Source organism: Pan troglodytes, chromosome 15, assembly GCF_028858775.2.
Source record: "Pan troglodytes isolate AG18354 chromosome 15, NHGRI_mPanTro3-v2.0_pri, whole genome shotgun sequence".
Classification (NCBI taxonomy): Eukaryota; Metazoa; Chordata; class Mammalia; order Primates; family Hominidae; genus Pan; species Pan troglodytes.
In genome coordinates this window covers 58,019,184-58,046,296 of record NC_072413.2, presented here as the reverse complement: position 1 = coordinate 58,046,296, position 27,113 = coordinate 58,019,184, and the positions used below count along the sequence as shown (strand labels likewise).

General features: G+C 38.1%; 1 protein-coding gene across 10 annotated transcripts in view; it reads right to left on the bottom strand.

Moving 5' to 3' along the window:
• Nucleotides 1-27,113, bottom strand: part of LRRC9 (leucine rich repeat containing 9) — a 145,352-nt gene that overhangs the window by 12,828 nt on the left and 105,411 nt on the right. For 9 of the 10 annotated variants that reach the window (XM_016926932.4, XM_054666617.2, XM_054666619.2 and 6 more), the window contains 2 exons: nucleotides 26,755-26,972; nucleotides 22,792-22,860 (listed from right to left, as the gene is read on the bottom strand). In XM_016926932.4, coding sequence (XP_016782421.1) covers nucleotides 22,792-22,860; nucleotides 26,755-26,972 — 287 coding nt within the window. Of the gene's footprint in view, nucleotides 1-18,470; nucleotides 18,560-18,819; nucleotides 18,910-22,791; nucleotides 22,861-26,754; nucleotides 26,973-27,113 lie in introns of those variants that run through there. The other variant, XR_010151140.1, reaches the window with a different exon arrangement.

Below are 27,113 nucleotides of genomic sequence, written 5' to 3'. Positions count from 1 at the left end.
CCTTAACTCATGGTTTATATCCTGGAAAAAGTAAAATGGAGGTGATCAGCCAGCTTCTCCATCTTCTTGGGCTCCCTAGCAGGAGACCTGTCATTGTGTTAACCTGTGGGTAGCATCATGACTGCCTGAAGGGAGAAATATCCCTGAGAATAGGCAGAGACAAACAGGGGGGCAGGACTACCATCCCCAGCCCAGAAACTCTGCTCTGTAACTTGGCCAAAGGAGATGCCAAATAAAAGTGGCTGCAGGAGGTACATTCCCCTGGTCCCCTGGTCAACAAGCCTTCCCACACTGCCAGGATAATCCCTTTGGGATGCCCCTCATTTGAGATAGTGCTCTGACCAGTTACTAGAGCTGAGGTGAACTTGGCCTTAAGGTGCCACCCCAGCTAGAACCAAAAGGCAAGTGGCAACTTAACAGTGAAGATTTGCTAAACAAATATATTTAATAAAAAACAAAAGCTGGACAGAGAAAACTGGAATAAGTAACTAATCTTTCAATGCAAAGACATAGATGTACACTCACAAGAAACAATAGTAGACAGGCACCCATGACCTCCCCAAAAGGATAAAGCAAAAATCCAGTGACTGACCCCAATGAGATGGTGGTTTGCAAGCTTCTGACCAATAATTCAAAATATTAGTTTTAAGAAAATTCAGTAATCTCCAAGATAACTCAGAAAAACATTTTAGAAATTTATCAGAAAAATTTAACAAAGGAATTGAAATAATAAAAAATATCAAATAGAAATCTTGGAACTAAGAAATAAATTTGCTGAACTGAAAACCTCTTTAGAGGCTCTTGACATCAGAATAACCAAGCAGAGGAAAGAATCAATGAGTTCAAAGACTTGCTATTTGAAAATATATGGGGGTGGGATGGGGGGAAAGGAATGAAAAGGAATGAAGACCGTGTACAAGATATAGAAAATTGCCTCAAAAGACCAAATCTAAGAATGATTGGTATCCAAGAGGGATCTGGGCAAAGAGCAAGGGGTAGAAAGCTTATTCAAAGAAATAATAACATAAAACTTTCCAAAACTTGAGAAAGATAAATCCAGGTTACAGGAATGTCTTAGAACACCAAGCCAATTCAATCCAAATAAGACTACCCCAAGGCATCTAATAATCAAATTCTCAAAGGTCAAGATCTGAAAAGCAGTATAGATAAGAAGGAAATAACATAAAGAAGTTCCAATTTGTCTGGCAACAGACTTCTCAATGGAAACCATATAGGCCAGGAGCAAATGGAATGACATTTTCAAAGTGCTCAAAGAAAAAAAGAACTGCCATTAAAAATACTTTATCCAGCAAAATTGACATTCACATTTGAAGGACAGATAAAGTCTTTCACAAACAAAAGCTGAGAGAATTCACTACAACTAGGCCTGTCTTGCAAGAAATCCTAAAGGGAGTTCTTCGATCTGAAAGAAAACTTATTAACATGCAAAAGAAAGCTTTTCAAGGTATAAAGCCAACTGGCAAAATTAAGTACATAGACAAACCCAGAATATTCTATTATTATATTTGTGTTGTGCAATCCACTCATAATTCTAGTACAGCACTCCAAAAACCTATCAAAAACAATAACGGTTACAGTAACCTATTAACAGCTAGTTAACTTGAAAATATGGGCCAGGCGCAGTGGCTCATGCCTATAATCCCAGTGCTTTGGGAGGTCGAGGTGGGCAGATCACCTGAGGTCAGGAGTTTGATACCAGCCTGGCCAACATGGTGAAACCCATCTCTATGAAAAATACAAAAATTAGCCAGGCATGGTGGTGGGTGCCTGTAATCCCAGATACTCAGGAGGCTGAGGCAGGAGAATTGTTTGAACCCGGGAGGTGGAAGTTGCAGTAAGCCAAGATTGCGCCACTGCACTCCAGCCTGGGTGACAGAGCCAGACTCCATCTCAAAACAAACAAACAAACAAACAACAAAACAAAAACCACCAAAAAAACAAAAAACAAAAAATCCCAAAATGAAAACATGTAAATTGAAAGAAAGTTAAAATGTAGGGGGCCAGATAATAGAGTTGTGTAGAATTTTTGCGTGTGTTTTTTCCTTTGTTTCTGTTCTTTTTTTTTTTTTCTAGTTTTTTGTTTGTTTGTTTTGTTTTTGTTTTTTTGAGACAGAGTTTCACCCTTGTTGCCCAGGCTGGAGTGCAGTGGTATGATCTCAGCTCACCACAACCTCTGCCTCCCGGGGTTCAAATGATTCTTCTGCCTCAGCCTCCCAAGTAGCTGAGATTACAGGCATGTGCCACTACATCTGGCTAATTTTGTATTTTTAGTAGAGACAGGGTTTCTTCATGTTGGGTCAGGGTGGTCTTGAACTCCTGATGTCCCGTGATCCACCTGCCTCGTCCTCCCAAAGTGCTGGGATTACAGGTGTGAGCCACCACCCCCGGCCATTCCTGTTCTTTTATTTACCTTCTCAGATAAGTTGTCATCTCTTTAAAATAACTTGTTATATCTATAATTTTTTAAGCTTATGGTAACCACAATGCAAAAACCTATAACAGATTCATTAAAAATAAAAGCAACAAATTAAAACACTTAACTAAAAAGGAAGAAAATCACTTATCCAAAAAGGAAGGCAGTAAAAAAGGAAGGAGTTACAAAACAACTGAAAGCAAGCAACAAAATAGCAGTAGTAAGTTCTTATTATGAATAATAACACTGAATGTAAATGGTCTCAGTGTTCCAATTAAAAGGCATACAGTGGTGGAAAGGATATAGAAAAAAGACCTGAATGTGGGCCAAGATGGCTGATTAGAAGCAGCTGCAGTCTGCAGCACTCACAGAGAGGAGTGAAAGCAGTGAGTGAACTCAGCACCTTCAGCTGAAATATCCAGGTTCTCACATTGGGACTGACTAGGCAATCAACTGGATCCATGGGGAACAAAGAAAAGCAGGGTGGGGTGACAGCCCACATGGGAGTGGCACAGAGCCAAATGAACCCCCATCCCCAGCCAAGGGAAGTGGTGAGTGTGCTATCGTGCCCAGGAAACCACGCTTCTCCCATGAATCTTTGCAACCCACAAATTGGGAGATCCCCTTGTGAGCCCATGTCTCCAGGGCTTTGGGTCTGATACACAGAGCAGTGTGGAGTCTTGGCAGAGTAGCTGCTCAGGCACAGAGACCCAGAAGTTTTATATACTCCAGCACTGGGATTCTGGCAAGGCAGTAGATCTGTCTGTACATTCCCCTAGGAAGGGGGTTGAATCCAGGGAGCCAAGCAGTGTCGGTCTGCAGGCCTCAGTTTCATGGCACCTCATAAGTTAAGACCCAGTGGCTTAGAATTCCAGCCAGCCAAGGGCAATAGGCTGAGTCTGCCTGAAACCAGAGGCAGTTCCTGGGGGAAGGATGAATCTGCCTGAAACCAGAAGCAGTTTTTGGGGGAAAGGGTGGCAGCCATTTCTGTGGTTCAGTCAAGTCAGCGTTCCAGCCTGCCATCTGTAGAGAGTCCAGGTGGTCTGGACAAGGAGGGTTCCCCCTAACTGCAACACACCTGCTTTGCAAGATCATGCTCAGACTGCTTCTTTAAGTGGCACCCTGATCCATTCTTCCTCATTGGGCGGGGCCCCCTTGTGGGGGGCCTGGAGTCACTCCAGCCAGGCTTATATGCACTGAACCCTGATCTCTCCCTGGGATGGAACTCCTGTGGGGAGAGGCAGACAGTGTCTCTGTTGTTTGGTTGACTCAGCTTTTCCAGCCTGCTGGCTCTGCAGAGTCCAGGAGGTCCGGACTAGGAAGAGTCCCTCACCAATGGAGCACACTGGCTCTACCAAAAGCAGCCAGACTACTCCTGTAAGTGTGTCCTTGATCCTGTTCCTCCTGACTGGGTGAGAACTCCTAACAGGGGTCTCCAGACACCTCCTACAGGTGCATTTGGGCCAGCAACAGGTCAGTACCACCCTGGGATGGAGCTTACAGAGGAAGGAGCAGGCTGCCATCTTTGCTGCTTTGCAGCCTTCACTGGATATACCTCCAGGTATGGGAAAAATGGAGGCAATTAGGGTCTGCAGTGGACCCCCAGCAAACTGCAGCAGCCCTATGGTTGCTAATAATTAGTGGCCTGATTGTTAAGAACAAACAAACAGACAAGAACAGCAACAAAAATGACCCCACAAAAGTCCCACTCAAAGCTCAGCAATCTCAAAGATTGAAGGTAGATAAGCCCCTAAAAATGAGAAAAAAATCAATGCAAAAACATTGAAAACACAAAAAGCCAGAGTGCCTCTTCTCCTACAAATGACCACAACACCAAATAACCAGCAAGGGCACAGAACAGGGCAGAGGCTGAGATGGCTGAATTGATAGAAGTAGGCTTCAGAAGGTGGGTAATAACGAACTTCGCTGAGCTAAAGGAGCATGTTGTAACCCAATGCAAAGAAGCTAAGAAACATAATGAAACAATACAGGAGCTGATAATCAGAATAGTCAGTTTAGAGAGAAACGTAACTGACCTGATACAGCTGAAAAACACAACATGAGAACTTTACAATGCAATCATAAATATCAATAGCAGAATAGACCAGGCAGTGAAAGGATCTCAGAGGTTGAAGACTATCTTTCTGAAATAAGACAGGGCCGGGCATGGTGGCTCATGCCTGCAATCTCAGCACTTTGGGAGGCCAAGAAGGGTGGATCACCAGAGGTCAGGAGTTTGAGACCAGCCTGGCCAACATGGTGAAACCTGTCTCTACTAAAAATACAAAAATTAGCTGGGCATGGTGGTGTGTGCCTGTAATCTTAGCTACTCAGGAGGCTGAGGCAGGAGAATCACTTGAACCCAGGAGGTGGAGGTTGCAGTGAGCCGAGATTGTGCCACTGCACTCCAGCCTAGGTGACAGAGTGAGACTCTGTCTCAAATAAAATAAAATAAAATAAAATGACAGATAGAAAAGATTAGAGAAAAAAGAACAAAAAGGCATGAACAAAACCTCCCAGAAATATGGGATTATATAAAAAGATCGAACCTATGACTGATTGGGGTACTTGAAAGAGATGGGGAGACTGACACCAAGTTAGAAAATATACTTCAGGATATTATCTAGGAGAACTTCCCCAACCTAGCAAGACAGGCTAACATTCAAATTTAGGAAATTCAGAGAACCCCAGTAAGATACTCCATAAAAAGATCAACCCCAAGACACATACATAATCGTCAGATTCTCCAAGGTCAAAATGAAAGAAAAAATGTTAAGAGCAGCCAGGGAAAAAGACCAAGTCACCTACAAAGGGAAGCCCATCAGACTAACAGCATACCTTTCAGCAGAAATCCTACAAACCAGAAGAGACTGGGGGCCAATGTTCAACATTCTTAAAAGAATTTCCAACCTAGAATTTCATATCTGGCCAAACTAAGTTTCATAAGTGAAGGAGAAATGAGATCCTTTTCAGACAAGCAAATGCAGAGGGAATTTGTCACCACCAGGCCTGCCTTGCAACAGGTCCTGAAGAAAGCACTAAATATGGAAAGGAAAAACCATTAGCAGCCACTACAAAAACACACTGAAGTACACAGACCAGTGACACTATGAAGTAACTACATAAACAAGTCTGCAAAATAACCAGCCAGCATCATGATGACAGAATCAAATTCACACATAACAATACTAACCTTAAACGTAAATGGTCTAGATGTCCCAATTAAAAGACACAGAATGGCAAGCTGGATAAAGAACCAAGACCCCAATATCAGTATGATATTGGTTGGGAGATTGTAATATATGGCTCTTATTATTTTGAGGTATATTCCTTCAATAACTAGTTTATTGAGAATTTTTAACATGAAGAGATGTTGAACTTTATCAAAGGCCTGTTCTACATCTATTGAAATAATTATGTGATTTTTGTCTTTAGTTCTTTGCATGTGATGAGCCACATTTATTGATTTGCACGTGTTGAACCAACCTTGCATCACAGGGATGAAGCCAACTTGATCATGGTGGATAAGCCTTTTGATATGCTGCTGGATTTGGTTTGCCAGCATTGAGGATTTTTGCATCAACAGTCATCAGAGATATCGGCCTGAAGTTTTCATTTTTTGTTGTATCTCTGCCAGGTTTTGGTATCAAAATGATGCTGGCCTCATAAAATGAGTTAGGGTGGAGATGCTCCTTTTCAATTTTTTGGAATAATTTCAGTAGAAATGGTACCAGTTCTTCTTTGTACCTCTGGAATTAAGCTGTAAATTTGTCTGGTCCTGGGCTTTTTTTTGGTTGTTAGGCTATTTATTACTATCTGAATTTCAGGACTCATTATTGGCCTATTCAGGGATTCAATTTCTTCCTAGTTCAGTCTTGGGAGGGTGTACATATCCAGGAATTTATCCATTTCTTCTAGATTTTCTAGTTCATGTGCATAGAGGTGTTTATAGTATTCTCTGATGGTTGTTTGTATTTTTGTGGGGTCAGTGGTGATATTCCCCTTATAATTTTAGATTGTATTTATCTGATTCTTCTCTCTTTTCTTCTTTACTAGTCTAGTTAGCAGTCTATCTATTTTATTAATTTTTTCAAAAAACCACGTTCTGGAGTTGTTGATTTTTTGAAGGGATTTTCATGTCTCTTTCCTCCTTCAGTTCTGTTCTGATCTCAGTTATTTCTTGTCTTCTGCTAGCTTTGGTGTCTGTTTGCTCTTGGTTTCTAGTTCTTTTGGTTGTGATGTTAGGTTGTTAACTTGAGATCTAACTTTTTGATGTGGGCATTTAGTGCTATAAATTCCCCTCTTAACACTGCCTTTATCTGCCCCCAGAGATTCTGATACATTGTCTCTTTGTTCTCATTAGTTTCAAAGAACTTCTTGAGTTCTGCCTTACTTTTATTATTTACCCAGCAGTCATTCAGGAGCAGGTTGCTCAATTTCCATGTAGTTGTGTGGTTTTGAGTGAATTTCTTAATCTTAAATTCTAATTTGATTGTATTGTGATTTGAGAGACTGTTATGATTTCAGTCCTTTTGCGTTTGCTGAGGAGTGTTTGACTTCCGATTATGTGATTAATTTTTGAGTAAGTGCCATGAGGCAATGAGAATGTATATTTTGTTGCTGGGGGGTGGAGAGTTCTGTAGATATCTATCAGATCCACTTGATCCAGAGCTGAGTTCAGGTACTGAATATCTTTGTTAATTTTCTGTCTCAATGATCTAATACTGTCAGTGGAGTGTTAAAATCTTCCACTATTATTGTGTGGGAGTCTAAGTCTCTTTATAGGTCTCTAAGAACTGCTATGAATCTGGGTGCTCCTTTATGGTGTGACTATATATTTAGGATAGTTAGCTCTTGTTGAATTGAAACATTTACCATTATGTAATGCTCTTCTTTGTCATTTTTTAATCTTTGTTGGTTTAAAGTCTGTTTTGTCAGAAGCTAGGATTGTGACCTTTGCTTTTTTCTGTTTTCCATCTGCTTGGTAAATTATCCTTCATCCCTTTGTTTTGAGCCTATGTGTGTCTTTGCATGTGAGATGGATCTCTTAAAGACAGCATACTGATGGGTCTTTCAAGCATTTCCCTTGAAAACTGGCATAAGACAAGTTGTCATGTCTCTATCCTCCTTCAGTCTCTCACCACACCTATCCAACATAGTATTGGAAGTTCTGGCCAGGACAATCAGGCAAAAGAAAGAAATAAATAGTATTCAGATAGGAAGAGAGGAATTCCGACTATGTTTGTTTGCAGATGACATGATCCTGTATCTAGAAAACCTGATAATCTCATCCCAAAAGCTTCTTAAGTTGATAAGCAACTTCAGCAAAGTCTCAGGATACAAAATCAATGTGCAAAAAAGCTAGCATTCCTATACACCAACAGCAGGCAAGCAGAGAGTCAAATCATGAATGGAACTCCCAATCACAATTGTTACAAAAAGAATAAAGTACCTAGAAGTACAGCTAACAAAGAATATGAAGGACCTCTTCAAGGAGAACTACAAACTACTGCTCAGGGAAATCAGAGAGGACACAAACAAATGGGAAAACATTCCATGCTCATGGATAGGAAGAATCAATATTGTGAAAATGGCCATATCAGCAAAAGTAATTTATAGATGCAGTGTTCTTCCTATTAAACTGCCATTGACATTCTTCACAGAATTAGAATGGAAACTATTTTTAAAAAGAGCCCAAACAGTTAAGACAATCCTAAGGAAAAAGAACAAAGCTGGAGGCATCATGCTACTTGACCTCAAACTATGCCACAAGGCTACACTAACCTAAACAGCACGGTAGTGGTACAAAAACAGACACATAGACCAATGGAATAGAATAGAGAACTCAGAAATAAGACCGCACACCTACAACCATCTGATCTTGGACAAACCCAACAAAAACAAGCAATGGGGAAAGGATTCCCTATTTAATAAATGGTGCTTGGAGAACTGGCTATCTCATATGCAGAAAATGGACACTGGATGCTTTCCTTACACCTTATACAGAGGTTAACAAAAGATGGATTAAAAACTTTAATGTAAAATCCAAAACTATAAAAACCCTGGAAGATAATCTAGGCCATACCATTCAGGACATAGGCACAGGCAATGATTTTGTGACAAATATGCCAAAAGCAATTGCAACAAAAGCAAAAATTGGCAAATGGGATCTAATTAAGGAGCTTCTGCATGGCGAAAGAAACTATCATCAGAGTGCACAGGCAACCTACAGAATGGGAGAAAAATTCTGCAATCTATCCATCTGACCAAGGTCTAATATCCAGAGTCTACAAGGAACTTAAACAAATTTACAAGAAAAAAGCAAACAACCCTATTAAAAAATGGGCAAAGGACATGAACAGATACTTCTCAAAAGCAGACATACATGAGGCTGACGAACATATGAAAAAAAGCTCAACATCACTGATCATTACAGAAATGCAAATCAAAATCACGCTGAGATACCAACTTACACCAGTTAGAATGGCAATTACTAAAAAGTCAAAAAACGACATGCTGGTGAGATTGCAGAGAAAAAAAAGCTTTTACACTCTTGGTGGGTGTGTAAATTTGTTCAAACATTGTGGAAGACAGTGTGGCAATTCTTCAAAGACGTAGAACCAGAAATACCATTTGACCCAGCAATCCCATTACTGGATGTATACCCCAAGGAATATAAATCATTCTATTAGAAAGATACATGAACGCGTTTGTTTACTGCAGCACTATTCACAGTAGCAAAGACATGGACTCAACCCACATGCCCATCAGTGATAAACTGGATAAAGAAAATGTGGTACATTTAAACCATGGAATACTATTCAGTCATAAAAAGGAATGAGATCATGTCCTTTGCAGGGACATGGATAGAGCCGGAAGCCATTATCCTGAGAAAACTAACACAGGAACAGAAAACCAAACACCACATGTTTTCACTTATATGTAGAAGCTGAATGATAAAAACAGATGGACACATAGTGGGAACAACCCACCCTGGGGCCAGTCAGGGGTGGGAGTCGGAGAGGAAGGCCATCAGGAAGAATAGCTAATAGATGCTTGGCTTAATACCTAGGTGATGGGGTGATCTGTGCAGCAAACTACCATGGCATATGTTTACATAAGTAACAGACCTGCACATCCTGCACATGTACTCCTGAACTTAAAATAAAAGTTGAAATTTTTTTTTTAAAAGAAAGAAAGAAGACCCAACTATATGCTGCCTTCAAGAAACTCATTTCACCTATAAAGATACACATGGACTGAAAGGGGTGGAAAAAGATATTCCATGCAACTAGAGCACCCCGCCCCTTCAAATAAAAGAGCAGCAGTAACTATACTTATATTAGATAAAAGAGTCTACAAATCAAAGACCTTCAAAAAAAAAAAAGACAAGGAAAGGCATTATATAATGACAAAGGTTTCAATTCAGCAAGACAATATAACCATTATAAATATCTATGTACTGAACACTAGTGCTCCAAAATATATAAAACAAACATTAATAGACCTAAAGAAAGAGACAGACTGCAACACAATAATAGTAGTGGACTTTAATATCCCATTCGCAGTCATGAACAGATCATCCAGACAGAACGTTAATAAAGAAACAGTAAAGTTAAACTATACACTAGATCTAACAGGCCTAACTGACATTTATAAACATTTCACCCAACTGCTTCAGAATACACATTCTTTTCAACAGCACATGGAACATTTTCCATAATAGACCATATCTTAGGCTACAAAACATGTTTGTACAAATTCTGAAAAACAAATAATATCAAGTATCTTCTTGGATCACAATGGAATAAAACTAGAAATCAATAACAAGAGGAACCTTGGAAAATACACAAGCATATGGAAATTAAACAACATGATCCTGAATGACCAGTGGGTCAATGAAGAAGGGAATTAAAAAATTTATTGAAACAAATGAAAATGGAAATAAACCATACCAAAATCTATGGGATTATGGCAAAAGCAGTACCAACAGGAAAGTTTATTGCAATAAATGCCTATGTCAAAAAAGTTGAAAGTCTTCAAAATAAACACCCTAATGGTGTGCCTTAAAGCAACAAGAAATGCAAAAACAAGCCAAGCGCTAAATTAGTAGAAGGAAAGAAATAATAAATATCAGAGCAGAAATAAATGAAATTCAGACTAAAAAACAGAAGATCAACAAAACGAAAAGTTGCTTTTTCAAAATATAAACAAAATTGACAAACCTTTAGCTGGACTAAGAAAGAAAAAAAGAAGACCTAAAAAATGAAATCAAAAATGAAAAAGAAGATGTAATAACTGAGACCTCAGAAATACAAAGAATTATTGAGACTATTATGAACTATACTCTAATAAATTGGAAAACCTAGAAGACATGATAATGTCTTCTCGAATGCATACAACCTACAAAGATTGAATCATGAAGAAATAGAAAACCTCAACAAACCCAATAACAAGTAATGAAATAGAAGGTGTAAAAAACATGTCCCATAAAAGAAAAGCCCAGTACCTGATGAATTCACTGCTGAATTCTACCAAACATTAAAAAAGAACTAATACCAACTACTTAAACCCTTTAAAAAAATTGAAGAGCAAGGAATTCTTCCAAACTCATTCTACAAGGCCAGCATTATTACCCTGATACCAAAACAAAGCAAGGCAAAAAAAAGGAAAAGAAAACTACAGGCTACTCTCACTGATGAGTATAGATGCAAAAATCTTCAACAAAATACTAACAAACTAAATGTAACAACACATTAAAAAGATCATTCACCATTATCAAGTGGGATTCATCTCAGGGATGCAAGGATGGCTCAACATATGCAGATCAATAAACATGTTATACAATATTAACAGAATCAAGAACAAAAACCATATGATTATTTCAGTAGATGCCGAAAAGGCATTTGATAAAATTCAGTATCCTTAATGAAAACTCATCAAAATGGGTATAGAGGGAACATACCTCAAGATAATAAAGGCCAACTGTGACAAACCTATGACTAGCAGCATAATGAATAGGGAAAAATTGAAGGCCTTTGCTCTAAAGACTGGAACAAGACAAGAATGCCCACTTTTACTGCTGTTTTTCAATATAGCAGTGGAAGTAATGTCTGGAGCAATTAGACAAGAGAAAGAAATAAAGGGCATCCAAATTGAAAAGGTAGGAGCAAAATAAGCCTTGTTTGCAGACAATGTGATCCTATACTTAGAAAAACCCAAAGTTTCCCCAAAAAACTGTTAAGAGCTAATAAATGAATTCAGTTAAGTTGCAGAATACAAAGTCAACATACAAAAATCAATAGCATTTATATATGTCAACAGCAAACAATTTGAAAAAGAAATCAAGAAGGCAATCCTGTTACAATAGCTACAAAAAGTATAAAATACCTAGGAATCAATCTAACCAAAGAAGTGAAAGATCTATGCAAGGAAAACTATAAACCTCTGATGAAAGAAATAGAAAAAGACACACAGAAAAAAGGAAATTTATTCTATGCTCATGGATTGGAATAATTAATATTGTTAAAATGACAATACATGGGAGGTTCCAAGATGGCCTAATAAGAACAGCTCCAGTCTACAGCTCCCAGTGTGAGCGACGCAGAAGATGGGTGATTTCTGCATTTCCAACTGAGGTACTGTGTTCATCTCACTGGGGCTTGTCGGACAATAGGTGCAGCCCACAGAGCATGAGCCAAAGCAGGACAGGGCATTGCCTCACCCGGGAAGTGCAAAGGGTGGGGAAATTCCCTTTCCTAGCCAAGGGAAGCCATGACAGGCAGTACCTGGAAAATCGGGACACTCTCAGCCTAATACTGTGCTTTTCCAATGGTCTTAGCAAACGGCACAACAGGAGATTATATCCCACGCATGGCTTGGAGGATCCCATGCCCACGGAGCCTCACTCACTGCCAGCACAGCAGTCTGAGATCGAACTGCAAGGCAGCAGCGAGGCTAGGGGAGGGGCATCCGCCATTGCTGAGGCTTGAATAGGTAAAAAAAGAAGCTGGGAAGCTCGAACTCAGTGGAGCCCACCACAGCTCAAGGAGGCCTGCCTGCCTCTGTAGACTCCACCTCTGGGGGCAGGGCATAGCTGAACAACAGGCAGCAGAAACTTCTGCAGACTTAAACGTCCCTGTCTGACAGCTTTGAAGAGAGTAGTGCTTCTCCCAGCATGGAGTTTGAGATCTGAGAACGGACAGACTGCCTCCTCAAGTGGGTCCCTGACCCCCAAGTAGCCTAACTGGGAGGCACGTCCCAGTAGGGGCTGACTGACACCTCATACAGCTGGGTGCCCCTCTGAGACGAAGGTTCCAGAGGAAGGATCAGGCAGCAACATTTGCCGTTCTGCAATCTTTGCTGTTCTGCAGCCTCCACTGGTGATACCCAGGCAAACAGGGTCTGGAGTGGACCTCCAGCAAACTCCAACAGACCTGCAGCTGAGGGTCCTGACTGTTAGAAAGAAAACTAACAAACAGAAAGGACATCCATACCAAAACCCCATCTGTACATCACCATAATCAAAGACCAAAGGTAAATAAAACCACAAAGATGGGGAAAAAACAGAGCAGAAAAGCTGAAAATTCTAAAAATCTGAGTGCCTCTTCTCCTCCAAAGGAATGCAGCTCCTCGCCAGCAACAGAACAAAGCTGGATGGAGAATGACTTTGACAAGTTGAGAGAAGAATGCTTCAGATGATCGGTAATAATAAACTTATCCGAGCTAAAAGAGGATGTTCGAACACATCACAAATAAGCTAAAAACCTTGAAAAAGGATTAGACGAATGGCTAACTAGAATAAACAGTATAGAGAAGTCCTTAAATGACCTGATGGAGCTGAAAACCATGGCAGGAGAACTGCGTGACATATGCACAAGCTTCAGTAGCTGATTTGATCAAGTGGAAGAAAGGGTATCAGTGATTGAACATCAAACGAATGAAATGAAGTGAGAAGTTTAGAGTAAAAAGAAATGCATAAAGCCTCCAAAAAATATGGGACTATGTGAAAAGACCATATCTACATGTGACTGGTGTACCTGAAAGTGACGGGGAGAATGGAACCAAGTTGGAAAATACTCTTCAGGATATTATCCAGGAGAACTTCCCCAACCTAGCGAGACAGGCAAACATTAAAATTCAGGAAATACAGAGAATGCCACGAAGATACTCCTCAAGAAGAGCAACTCAAAGACACATAATTGTCAGATTCACCAAAGTTGAAATGAAGGAAAAAATGTTAAGGGTAGTGAGAGAGAAAGGTCGGGTTACCCACAAAGGGAAGCCCATCAGACTAAAAGTGGATCTCTCAGCAGAAACTGTACGAGCCAGAAGAGAGTGGGGACCAATATTCAACATTCTTAAAGAAAACAATTTTCAACCCAGAATTTCATATCCAGCCAAACTAAGCTTCATAAGTGAAGGAGAAATAAAATCCTTTCAGACAAACAAATGCTGAGAGATTTTGTCACCACCAGGCCTGCCTTACAAGACCTCCTGAAGGAAGCACTAAACATGGAAAGGAACAACCAGTACCAGCCACTGCAAAAACATGCCAAATTGTAAAGACCATCAATACTAGGAAGAAACAGCATCAACTGACGAGCAAAATAACCAGCTAACATCATAATGACAGGATCAAATTCACACATAACAATATTAACCTTAAATATAAATGGGCTAAATGCTCCAATTAAAAGACATAGACTGGCAAATTGGATAAAGAGTCAAGACCCATTGGTGTGCTGTATTCAGGAGACCCATCTCACAGGCAGAGACACACATAGGCTCAAAATAAAGGGATGGAGGAAGATCTACCAAGGAAATGGAAAACAAAAAAATGCAGGGGTTGCAATCCTAGTCTGATAAAACAAGACTTTAAACCAACAAAGATCAGAAAAGACAAAGAAGGCCATTATATAATGGTAAAGGGATCAATTCAACAAGAAGAGCTAACTATCCTAAATATAGATGCACCCAATACAGGAGCACCCAGATTCATAAAGCAAGTCCTTAGAGATGTACAAAGAGACTTAGACTCCCACACAATAATAATGGGAGACTTTAACACCCTGCTGTCAACATTAGACAGATCAACGAGACAGAAAGTTAACAAGGATATCCAGGAATTGAACTCAGCTCTGCACCAAGCGGACCTAATAGACATCTACAGAACTCTCCACTGCAAATCAACAAAATGTACATTCTTCTCAGCACCACACCGCATTTATTCCAAAATGTACCACATAGTTGGAAGTAAAGCACTCCTCAGCAAATATAAAATAACAGAAATTATAACTGTCTCTCAGACCACAGTGCAATCAAACTAGAACTCAGGATTCAGAAACTCACTCAAAACCGCTCAACTACATGGAAACTGAACAACCTGCTCCTGAATGACTACTGGGTACATAACACAATGGAGGCAGAAATAAAGATGTTCTTTGAAACCAATGAGAACAAAGGCACAACATACCAGAATCTCTGGGACACATTTAAAGCAGTGTGTAGATGGAAATTTACAGCACTAAATGCACACAGGAGAAAGCAGGAAACATCTAAAATAGACACCCTAACATCACAATTAAAAGAATGAGAGAAGCAAGAGCAAACACATTCAAAAGCTAGCAGAAGGCAAGAAATAACTAAGATAAGAGCAGAAATGAAGGAGATAGAGACACAAAAAACCCTTCAAAAAAATCAATGAATCCAGGTGCTGGTTTTTCAAAAGATCAACAAAACTGATAGACCACTAGCAAGACTAATAAAGAAGAAAAGAGAGAAGAATCAAATAGACTCAATAAAAAATGATAAATGGGATATCACCACCGATCCCACAGAAATACAAACTACTGTCAGAGAATACTATAAACACCTCTATGCAAATAAACTAGAAAATCTAGAAGAAATGGATAAATTCCTGGACACATACACCCTCCCAAGACTAAACCAGGAAGAAGTTGAATCCCTGAATAGACCAATAAAAGGCTCTGAAATTGAGGCAATAATTAATAGCCTACCAACCAAAAAAAGTCCAGGACCAGAAGGATTCGCAGCCAAATTCTACCAGAGGTACAAAGAGGAGCTGGTACCATTCCTTCTGAAACTATTCCAATCAATAGAAAAAGAGGGAATCCTCCCTAACTCATTTTATGAGGCCAGCATCATCCCGATATGAAAACCTGGCAGAGACACAACAAAAAAGAGAATTTTAGACCAATATCCCTGATGAACATCCATGCAAAAATCCTCAATAAAATACTGGCAAACTGAATCCAGCAGCACATCAAAAAGCTTATTCACCACGATTAAGTCGGCTTCATCACTGGGATGCAAGTCTGGTTCAACATTTGTAAATCAATAAATGTAATCCATCATATAAACAGAACCAAGGACAAAAACTACATGATTATCTCAATAGATGCATAGAAGGCCTTCGACAAAATTCAACAGCTATTCATGCTAAAAACTGTCAATAAACTAGGTACTGATGGGACGTATCTCAAAATAATAAGAGCTATTTATGACAGACCCACAGCCAATATCATACTGAATGGGCAAAATCTGGAAGCATTCCCTTTGAAAACTGGCACAAGATAGGGATGCCCTCTCTCACCACTCCTATTCAACATAGTGTTGAAAGTTCTGGCCAGGGCAATCAGGCAAGAGAAAGAAATAAAGCGTATTCAGTTAGGAAAAGAGGAAGTCAAATTGTTCCGGTTCGCAGATGACATGATTGTATATTTGGAAAACCCCATTGTCTCATCCCCAAATCTCCGTAAGCTGATAAGCAACTTCAGCAAAGTCGCGGGATACAAAATCAATGTGCAAAAATCACAAGCATTCCTATACACCAATAACAGATAAACAGAGAGCCAAATCGTGAGTGAACTCCCATTCACAATTGCTTCAGAGAAAATAAAATACCTAGGAATCTAACTTACAAGGGATGTGAAGGCCCTCTTCAAGGAGAACTACAAACCACTACTAAAATAAATAAAAGAGGACACAAACAAATGGAAGAACATTCCATGCTCATGGATAGGAAGAATCAATATTGTGAAAATGGCCATACTGCCCAAGGTAATTTATAGATTCAATGCCATCCCCATCAAGCTACCAATGACTTTCTTCACAGAATTGGAAAAAACTACTTTAAAGTTCATATGGAACCACAAAAGAGCCCACATTGCCAAGTCATTCCTAAGCCAAAAGAACAAAGCTGGAGGCATCACGCTACTTGACTTCAAACTATACTACAAGGCTACAGTAACCAAAACAGCATAGTACTGGTACCAAAACAGAGATATAGACCAATGGAACAGAATAGAGCCCCTGGAAACAATACCACACATCTACAACCATCTGATCTTTGATAAACCAGACAAAAACAAGCAATGGGGAAAGGATTCCCTATTTAATAAATGGTGCTGGGAAAACTGGCTAGCCATATGGAGAAAGCTGAAACTGGATCCCTTCCTTACATCTTATACAAAAATTAATTCAAGATAGATTAAAGACTTAAATTTAGACCTAAAACCATAAAAACCCCAGAAGAAAACCTAGACAATACCATTCAGGACATAGACATGGACAAGGACTTCATGACTAAAACACCAACAGCAATGGCAACAAAAGCCAAAATTGACAAATGGGATCTAATGAAACTAAAGAGCTTCTGCACAGCAAAAGAAACTACCATCAGAGTGAACAGGCAACCTACAGAATGGGAGGAAATTTTTACAATCTACCTATCGGACAAAGGGCTAATATCCAGAATCTACAAAGAACCTAAACAAATTTACAAGAAAAAATCAAAGAACCCCATCAAAAAGTGGGCAAAGGATATGAACAGACACTTCTCAAAAGAAGACATTTATGCAGCCAACAGACACATGAAAAAATGTTCATTATCACTGGCCATCAGAGAAATGCAAATCAAAACCACAATGAGATACCATCTGACACCATTAGAATGGCGATCATTAAAAAGTCAGGAAACAACAGGTGCTGGAGAGGATATGGAGAAATAGGAATGCTTTTACCCTGTTGGTGGGACTGTAAACTAGTTCAACCATTGTGGAAGACAGTGTGGCGATTCCTCAAGGATCTAGAACTAGAAATACCATTTGACCCAGCCATCCCATTACTGGACATATACCCAAAGGATTATAAACCAAGCTGTTATAAAGACACATGCACACATATGTTTATTGTGGCACTATTCACAATAGCAAAGACTTGGAACCAACCCGAATGTCCATCATTGATAGACTGGATTAAGAAAATGTGGCACATATACACCATGGAATACTATGCAGCCATAAAAAAGGATGAGTTCATGTCCTTTGTAGGGACATGGATGGAGCTGGAAACCATCATTCTGAGCAAACTATCGCAAGGACAGAAAACCAAACACCACATGTTCTTATTCATAGGTGGGAATTGAGCAATGAAAACACTTGGACACAGGGTAGGGAACATCCCACACCAGGGCCTGTCGTGGGGTTGGGGGAGTGGGGAGGGATAGCATTAGGAGATATACCTAATGTAAATGAGAAGTTAACAGGTGCAGCACACCAACATGGCGCATGTATACATATGTAACAAACTTGCACGTTGTGCACATGTACCCTAGAACTTAAAGTATATATATAAAAATAATAATAATAAAGTACATGAAGCCACAGAAGGCAAAAAAAAGAGGCAAAGAGTAACTTTACAACAGAAAAATCTGGCAAACACCACTTTAATCAAGTGATCACAGTGAATCGGACAAATTAAAATTGTGTGACAGATACATGGAGAATGCAACATCCAGCTTTGCAATATACTTCCCCAAAATGCACAACCTGAGTCTATTCATAAGATGTCACCAGATGAACCCAACTTGAAGGACATTCTACAAATTAACTGGTCCATAATCTTCAGAAGAGTCAAAGTCATCAACGTGAAGGAATCATCATGCCCTTTGGCTTCTCTGGTCTGGAAGATTCCTCAGTCTGGAGGAGGAATCTTCTAGACTGAAAGAGCTAAAGGGACATGACCACTAATGCCTCTTAGCAATGCATGATCCTGGCTGAATCCTTTTGCTATAGCAGACATTATGAGAACAATAGGTGAACCCTGAGTTGAGGCTAAGGATTAAATGTTGCTATGGACTGAATGCTGATGTGCCCCCAAAATTCATATATTAAAGCCCTAACCCCTAATGTAATGGTATTATTAGGAGTTGGGGTCTTGGGAGGTGATTATGTTTAGATGAGGTCATCAGGATGGGGTCCTTGTGATGGGACCAATACCCTTATAGAGGAGTATAGAAGAGACCAGGAGTTTTTGTGCCCTCTTCACATCCAACCCTTCCCACCAGAGCCATGTTAGGATACAGTAAGACAACTATCTGCAAGCCAGGAAGATGGTCCTCACCAGGAACTGAATCAGTTGGCATTTTGATCTTGTACTTTCAGCCTCCAGAACTGTGAGAAATAAATATCTGTTGTTTAAAAAAATGACAATACTACCCAGAGCAATTTACATATTCAATGCAATCCCTATCAATATACCTAAAACATTCTTCACAGAAATAAAAAAACATATCCTAAAATGTTCCCGAATAGCCAAAGCAATCCTGAGCAAAAAGAACAAAGCTGGAGACATCACACGATGTGACTTCAAATTTTATTACAAAGCTATAGTAACCAAAACGCCATGGAGCTGGCATTAAAAACAGACACATAGACCAATGTGACATAGATAACCCAGATATAAATCCATGCATTTACAGTCAATTCATCTTTGACAAAAGCACCAAGAACTTACAATAAGAAAATGACAGTCTTGTTAATAAATAGTTCTGGGAAAAGTGGATAACTCTGTATAGGAGAATGAAAATTGACTTCTGTCTCTCACTATATACAAAATCAAAATGGATTGAAGACTTGAATCTAAGACCTGAAACTATGAAACTACTAGAAGAAAGCATTGGTGAAATCCTCCAAGACATTGATTTGGGCAAATATTGTGTAAGACCTCAAAAGCACAGGCAACCAAAGCAAAAATGGATAAATGGGATTACATCAAGCTGAAAAGCTTCCGTACAGCAAAGTAAATAATCAACAAAGTAAAGCTACAACCCACAGAATGGGAGAAAATATTTGCAATCAATCCATCTGACAAGGGATTAGTAATCAGAACACATAAGAGCTCAAACAACTTAACAGCAAAAAATAAATAATCAAATTTTAAAACTGTTAAAAGATCTGAAAAGACATTTATCAAAAGAAGACATACAAATGGCCAACAGGTTTACAAAAAAAAAAATGCTCAAAGTCACTAATAATCAGAGAAATGCAAACCAAACCACAATGTGGTATCATTTTACCCCAGTTAAAATGGCTTATATCAAAAATACAGGCAATAACAGATGCTGGTAAGGATGTGGAGAAAGGGGAACCTGTGTACACTGTTGGTGGGAATGTAAATTACCATTATGGTAAACAGTATGGAGGTTCCTTAAAAAACGAACAATAGAACTTCCATGTGATCCAGCCATTCCACTACTGGGTATGTATCTAAAAGGAAGGAAATCAATACATCAAAGAGATACCTGCACTCCTATGTTTATTGCAGCATTATTCATAATAGCCAAAATATGGAATCAACCTAAGTGCCCATCAGCGGATGAATGGATAAAGAAAATATGGTATAGCTACACAATGGAACATTATTCAGCCATAAAAAGAATGAAATCCTGTTATTTGCAGCAATATGGATGGAATTGGAAACCATTATGTTAAGTAAAATAAGCCAGGCACAGAAAGACAAATATCACATGTCCTCACTCATATGTGGGAGCTAAAAAAGTGGATATCATAAAGACAAAGACTAGATTGGTGGTTACCAGAGTCTGGGACGGGGAGCGGGGATGAGAGATGGGAATGAAAGGAATAATAAAGAATATAAATATATTTATTTCCACTAAACTGGACATTTAAAAATGTAAAGATGGTAAATTGTATATGTATGTTTTACATCAATACAAATTTTTAAAAATAAATGAAAAACAATTCATGAAAGTACTATGACAGCAATACATTAAAAATTTACAGGCCGAGCACGGTGGCTCACACCTGTAATCCCAGCACTTTGGGAGGCCGAGGCAGGTGGATCATGAGGTCAGGAGATTAAGACCATGCTGGCCAACATGGTGAAACTCTGTCTCTACTAAAAATACAAAAAATTAGCCAGGCATGGAGGCACGCGTCTGTAGTCTCAGCTACTCGGGAGGCTGAGGAAGAATTGCTTGAACCCAGGAGGCAGAGGCTGCAGTGAGCTGAGATCGTGCCACTGCACTCCATCTTGGGTGACAGAGAGAGACTCTGTCTCAAAAAAAAAAAAAAAAAAGAAAAGAAAGAAAAAAATTACATAAAAAGGCCAATTTTCTAGATAATACAACTTCTCAGAATAACTTTTTAAGAAATACAAACGTGACTAGCTTTATAGCCATTAAAGAATTTAAGTAGTTTAAAATATAACCTCAAAAAATATTAAGCCCAGAGTTCTAGAGATAAGGTTTAATTATCCTTCCAGAAGAATATGAGACATTGAGTATCAAAACTCCATAGATTGGAGAAAGAGGGAATGCTCCCAAATTATTTTATGAAGCAAGTAAAACTTTGAGAGAGTTGAAAAGAATACTAAAAGAAGATAAAATTATAGGATAATTTTACTTATTTCCATGGATACAGATATGCTACATAAAATATTAGCAAATTGAATCCAATAAAATATAAAACATGACCAAGAAGTATTCATCCCAGGAATTTCAAGATGGTTTAACACTAGTCTATTAATGTAATTTACCATATTAACAGATTAAAGAGAAAAACTATATTACCAATTACTGAAAAGGCAATGCCCATTCAAGACAAAACCGGTAGGAAACTGGAACTAGAAAGGAATTTCCTTAAACTTTTATAGGTTATCTTCCCATAACCTACTGAAAACATCATATTAAGTAGTGACAACTTTAAAGCATTCTTTTGAAATTAGTAACTTACTATAAGTACTTCTAATTCAACACTGTACTAGGGGTCCTAGATAGCACACTAAGAGAAGCAAAGGAAATTAAAAATATGAGAATTGGAAAGAAATGATAGTCAAATTTGCAGATAATAGTCTATAGAGAAAATCCACAAAAATTTACAAACCATTAGAATTAAAAAGAAGGTTCAGCAAGATTCCTAGATGAAAAGCAATATACAAAAATCAGAATGTATACACTCCAGCAATAAACAATTAGGAAAATATAAAAAAGACACTATTTTAAAAGGCAATTAAAACAACAATAAATCTAACCAAAGATGATTAAAATCTTTATGGAGAAAATTACAAATATTTATTCAAAGACATGAAATAAATGGAGTGATATATATGTTTATGAATGCGAAGGTTGAATACTATAAATATTAGGGGATACTGTTTATTGCTATTTCCTTCTTGGTGGAAGTAGCTCTATGATGTGGCTCTCCTGGGTTTTCTCAACCCCTTCACTTCCTCTCTACTAGGGGAAGTGGAGTGATTTAACTCCCTTCTTGGGAAGAAAGTGTTCTGGAAGAATGTGTTTTGCTCTCCAAGAGAAGCTCTCCTCCTGTGTGGAAAAAGCTCAGTGTAGTATTTTCTATATCTGGGTGATCATGATTGACTATTTCTGAGATCTGATAACATGCTCCTTTGACTTCTCACTAAGCTAAGCTGATATTTTTGCCTCTCCATTGTCATATTTCTCAATCTGTTTAGAAATTGGGTGAACAAGGGTGCTACTTATTGGGTCCCCTCAAAGATTCCAACAGGAAAGGTTGCAAATGTCTCCCCAAACTAATTTATAAATTGAATGTCATTCCAATTAAAATATCAACAAGATTCTCATGTAACTTGAGGAGTTAGTTCCTAAAATTTATAGAAAAGTGTAAAGGGCCAAGAATAGCCAAGGCAGTGAAGAAAGAGAAAGAAATAATGAGAAAGAGAAGGAGGTGAAAGAGGAAGAATTAAAGGTGCTTATTCTACCAGACATCAAGGCTTACTACAAAACATTAATTAATTAACACTATATAATATTGGCACAGGGATAGAAAAATAGGCCAAGGAATACAATGTTGAAACCTGAAACAGACCTTATTTATACATGACAATAACAGTTTGCACTGTAATTAGTTGGAAGAAGTCAATAAATTTGGGCTGGGATGACTGGCTATGCATACAGAAACATAAAATTAAATCCCTTTCTAATACCATATAAAAATAAATTTTATAAAACTACCAGTAAATTAACTAATAAATTAGAATGGTAACATACTCACTGGATTGCCATACACTGTAAGCTCCCTGAGAGTAGAGATAACGTCAAGTTTTTCCAGTTCTGTGATATCCTATTCAAAAGTTAATCAGTAAGTTATTATTTGGTTAGACTCAACATCTTAAAATATAGACTAATTTGAAGTAATTATATGTAAGTGTTAGTTTGCAGCTAGCTCATGATTGAATTCTCTGAAGTGAGCTTGAGTGACAGTATTCTGTATTCTTGAATAAAGGCAGAGCTGTGTACTGTAGATTTCAAATACATGACTGGCAAAGATAACAGCCTAACATGGAAAATTGGCTATATAGCAGCACTTGCAAGAAAAGACCAAATTTTTTTCTCAGAATTATGATTTATTCTAGGACTCAGATTATATTTGGTTAATTCCTCCAGCACATTGACCAGAAAGTATGGAAAAGGTGAATCGAATCTAAAAATTTTAAAGGTACATAATTAAACACAACCTTAACCATAAAGGAATGTGTAATATTGAGTGGATTGCATCTTGATATACTTGCTGGGAATATATATAGCTGAAAAACTATTTCTCATGTTAAATAATTTGCCTTCTCTATTGCATAGCATTATTTATTAGCTTCCATTTAACATTGGTGAAAGTTTGCAAATACATTTTAGTTTTTGCAAAATTATTTCTAAAATGCTATTTATTTCTGACAAACTTTAGCCAACAAGCTCAGCCTAAGGTTGTTGCTAGTTCATATAACACAACAAAGTTATTGACATGCCTGTATTCCTTTGTGGAATTACAAGTGGACATATAGCAAATTCTTCTAGTAACTGTAAAAATATTTAGACCTATTTTAGATCATGTGGAAGTGAATTTGATTTTTAAAATGACTGATCTTTACTATTTTAACTTTGGAAGTATCATAAATGAGGGCTTTGAAAAATCTGTAAATCTATAGAGATATTGTGCATTTTTACCCACAAGCAGTTTCTATCTGTGGAACCAAAGCCTGATCGGTAATCATGGACATGCGAAAAGTCTTACATTATTTTCTCAAATTAAACTGAACACAACAGTAGTCACTAGTGAAATATTCCTAATCAGAATGTCTGTTTTTCACAGAAAATGTTAATATGGGAAATAGACTATTAAATCTGTAGAAGATAATGATGGCATAAACTTCTAAAGAGACATCAGGGAAACTAATATGTCCATAATTGTGGGGAGAGGGCTGATGGCTTCCCATTTTTAATATGCAGCATTTTTTTTACAGTAGTGTGCTGCTACTGGCTCACAAAAAGTCAATTGGTAAATTTTTAGGAATTTTGTGAGATGGTGTGTTAGCCTGAAATTGGCTATAACAGAAGAAATTATACCACAGAAATTGGCAAATGTTACTAATTAGGGATTTTTTTCCTCTTGGAGAGCCAATTGTTAAGCATTAACCAGGATACCAATGGTTGTTACAATGTCAGCATAAGTACCTAAAGCAGTTATAATAATAATTGTGCCTGGATTGGGGCCTTCGCTGAGGACAGGAAATAGCAATAGACTATTCTTGGGGTTATTTTCAGCTTCAGGTGATTAATTATATGTTTAAAAGTAGACAGAGTAGCTGGATGCCAGGTAGGGGAATCATTTACACACAGGGATCAAACAGGACTATCAAGGTGAATTAAATAATGAATCTTTCAATTGTGTTTCTGTGATTCTTCCTTTAGAAGCAAGACGATAGACAACAATTTGCTAAATCTACATTATTGGACATGATGGCTAAGTAAAAAACATCACACCAGAATCAAGGGTATGTATTATATTTTATCAAGGATATAGCTTCTGAAGGATGTTAAAGTAGGTCAATGAGGGGCTGCATATACCTTCACTTGAAATATTGTTCCTTTGTTAATTTTTCTAGGCTTTCTCCCTTCTATCAATCTTTATCAACCCAAAGTTTGCAATCTGATTGTCCCTTTGTTGAAATTAATGCTGGTATCAGCCTGCCCATGTTGGTATGACTCTACAGATAGAATCTCTCTCAAAAATCAAATTTGAAGTGAGAGTTCAGAAGTTTGAAGACAATATGTTTTCAGTAGAATTCAACAGAATTTCCAACATAACCTTCCTATTCCTCTGAGTTCATTTTTTTCTCAGCTAAATGTATGGTCACATTAAGGTACTATAATATTAATGGTTAGAATAAGCTTAATGGCAAAATGATCAATCTAAATTCAATGGAAAATACCATTTCAAGGATAAAAATAAAGAAGAGCTGGTCATTAAATAATCAATAATGCTCACTTCTTCATTCAATGATATGTAGAATCTCTCATGATATATAAGTTGTCATTTAGCTATATTAGATTTTGAAAATAAATAAGCTTGACTAAGTATGGTTGTTATACTGGCTGATCTCTATCCATTCATTTGCTTAAGAGGGATAGAGGAGTAGAGAGGTGGGGCAGGGACACTCTTGTGGAAAAGCAGATTACCAGGTCTAATCTGGTAACTGGACATCCTGTCAAATAAAGCAATGATACTTGCTAGGAAGAAGGTCCTCATTTATTATATTCTCTTAGCAGATCTTCTTGATTAAGGACTGCCTATAATAAATAAACCTAGAATCTATAGAATTATAAGGCATGGATCCCTATAAAATGTCACATAATTTCAAGTTTAAAATGGAGATGTTTCATAAATGAAACACTCCCCTACTATATAAGATCACCTCATGGAATCTCACTTGAAGACCTCACATTTTATTCTAAGCTCGATGGTGTGTGTGATGTGGGAAGGAAGGGCCTGAGAAGGCACTAGGCATGTCCTGGGCCCTGTGTGTCACTGAAATTATTTATAAAGCTTGATACCAGGTAAGATCTCTGATGACTGTTAAGTCTGATTTGACAGTCTTTTTTGCAGTTCAGTTGCTGTCACTGGAAAGATCTCCATAGAAGGGCAATTTTCCTAATTTAGATTTCTTCTGGATAAATCTTAGGAAGAATCATCCCCAGTTTTGGCAGGCTTTTCTCAGATGAATGTTTGAATCTGTATAAATTAGTTGTATACTATTTTTATCTGTATGTACATTCCCTAATTACTTTGTAGAAAGGAGCATGGCTCATGATTTCCTTCTAACCTTGTTCAGGGCTTTAAAAAAATCTCCCCCAGAAAAGGCTTCCTGAACTCTATAGCAAACAGAGCAACAAACAAACATTTATGGAGTACCTATTATGTACCGGGTACTATGCTATATACTGATAGAAATGTGGACAAGATAGACTTGGTCTCTGCCCTTGGCGGGTAGTCCAGAGTTCAGTCTGTCTTTGAGGCTATCTTAGAGGTATTGGCAGAAGTAGAAAAGTTGGTAAAAGGAGAGCTAACAGACCACCACAGAAATGCTAAGAGAAATGTGAGGGCTGTATAAGGTTACGTCTTCAACTCTTATCTGTATGCTATCTCAGGAGAGAGTCTGAGCAGTTCAGTTGGGGCAGTGACCTAAAAGTAACAGGTTAAATTCTGAGCAGGTAAAACTAAGCCAGGATCCTATCTAAGGAAGCCTTGAGTGGGGAGAGATAAAATATTAAGCCAAGTCAAAGTCCATTATCAGGAGTTGATTCAAATGCCGGGTAGAACAAGTACATATGACAAGTTTAAGGGGCCAAAGGAAGTCCGGAATCGAGATTCAGAAACAACTTGGACCAAGAGCAGTCAAGGAACAAATGAGAACTCTCAGAGAGGACTGATGAGAAGAGCCTTAGAACACGTAGAACTAATCTTTGTTAATGAGCTTGTGCATGTTGCTTTGTCCAGTTCTGAAGTCTAGAAGTAGGGTGGATATTTCTGCATCACAGACTATTTCTATGACTTGAAATATAGATGGTATATAAGTGATAAATAATATACTAGCAACATTTTCATTGATGTGTTTGGAAGCTTTATGCTCAGAACTCAGAGAAACTAAAGCTTGTAAATCCCATAATAAAAAAATAATAATGTTACCTGGATTTTATTATATCCTAGGAAGAGTTTCTCTAGTTTTACCAAAGATTGTAATTTGCCCAGTTCTCGTAGTCTGTTTTCCTCCAAGTGAAGTGCCAATAAAGAACTTGGTTTGGCAAAAGCACTGTCATTAAATGATCGGATGCGGTTATGGTCCACTACCAATTCCTGAAGGACTACTAAGTTGTCAAGCCCTTCAACTTGGCTGATTTCATTACCTAAAAAGAGATAAGTCATGATACATCAAGTGAGCCCAAACTTCCTGAAGTAAAGGATATCTACTTACATTTAAATATTTTTTAATCAGATGATTTGTCAAAAGAAGTAAAGGATTCAAGAAACTTATTTCCAAAGAGAAA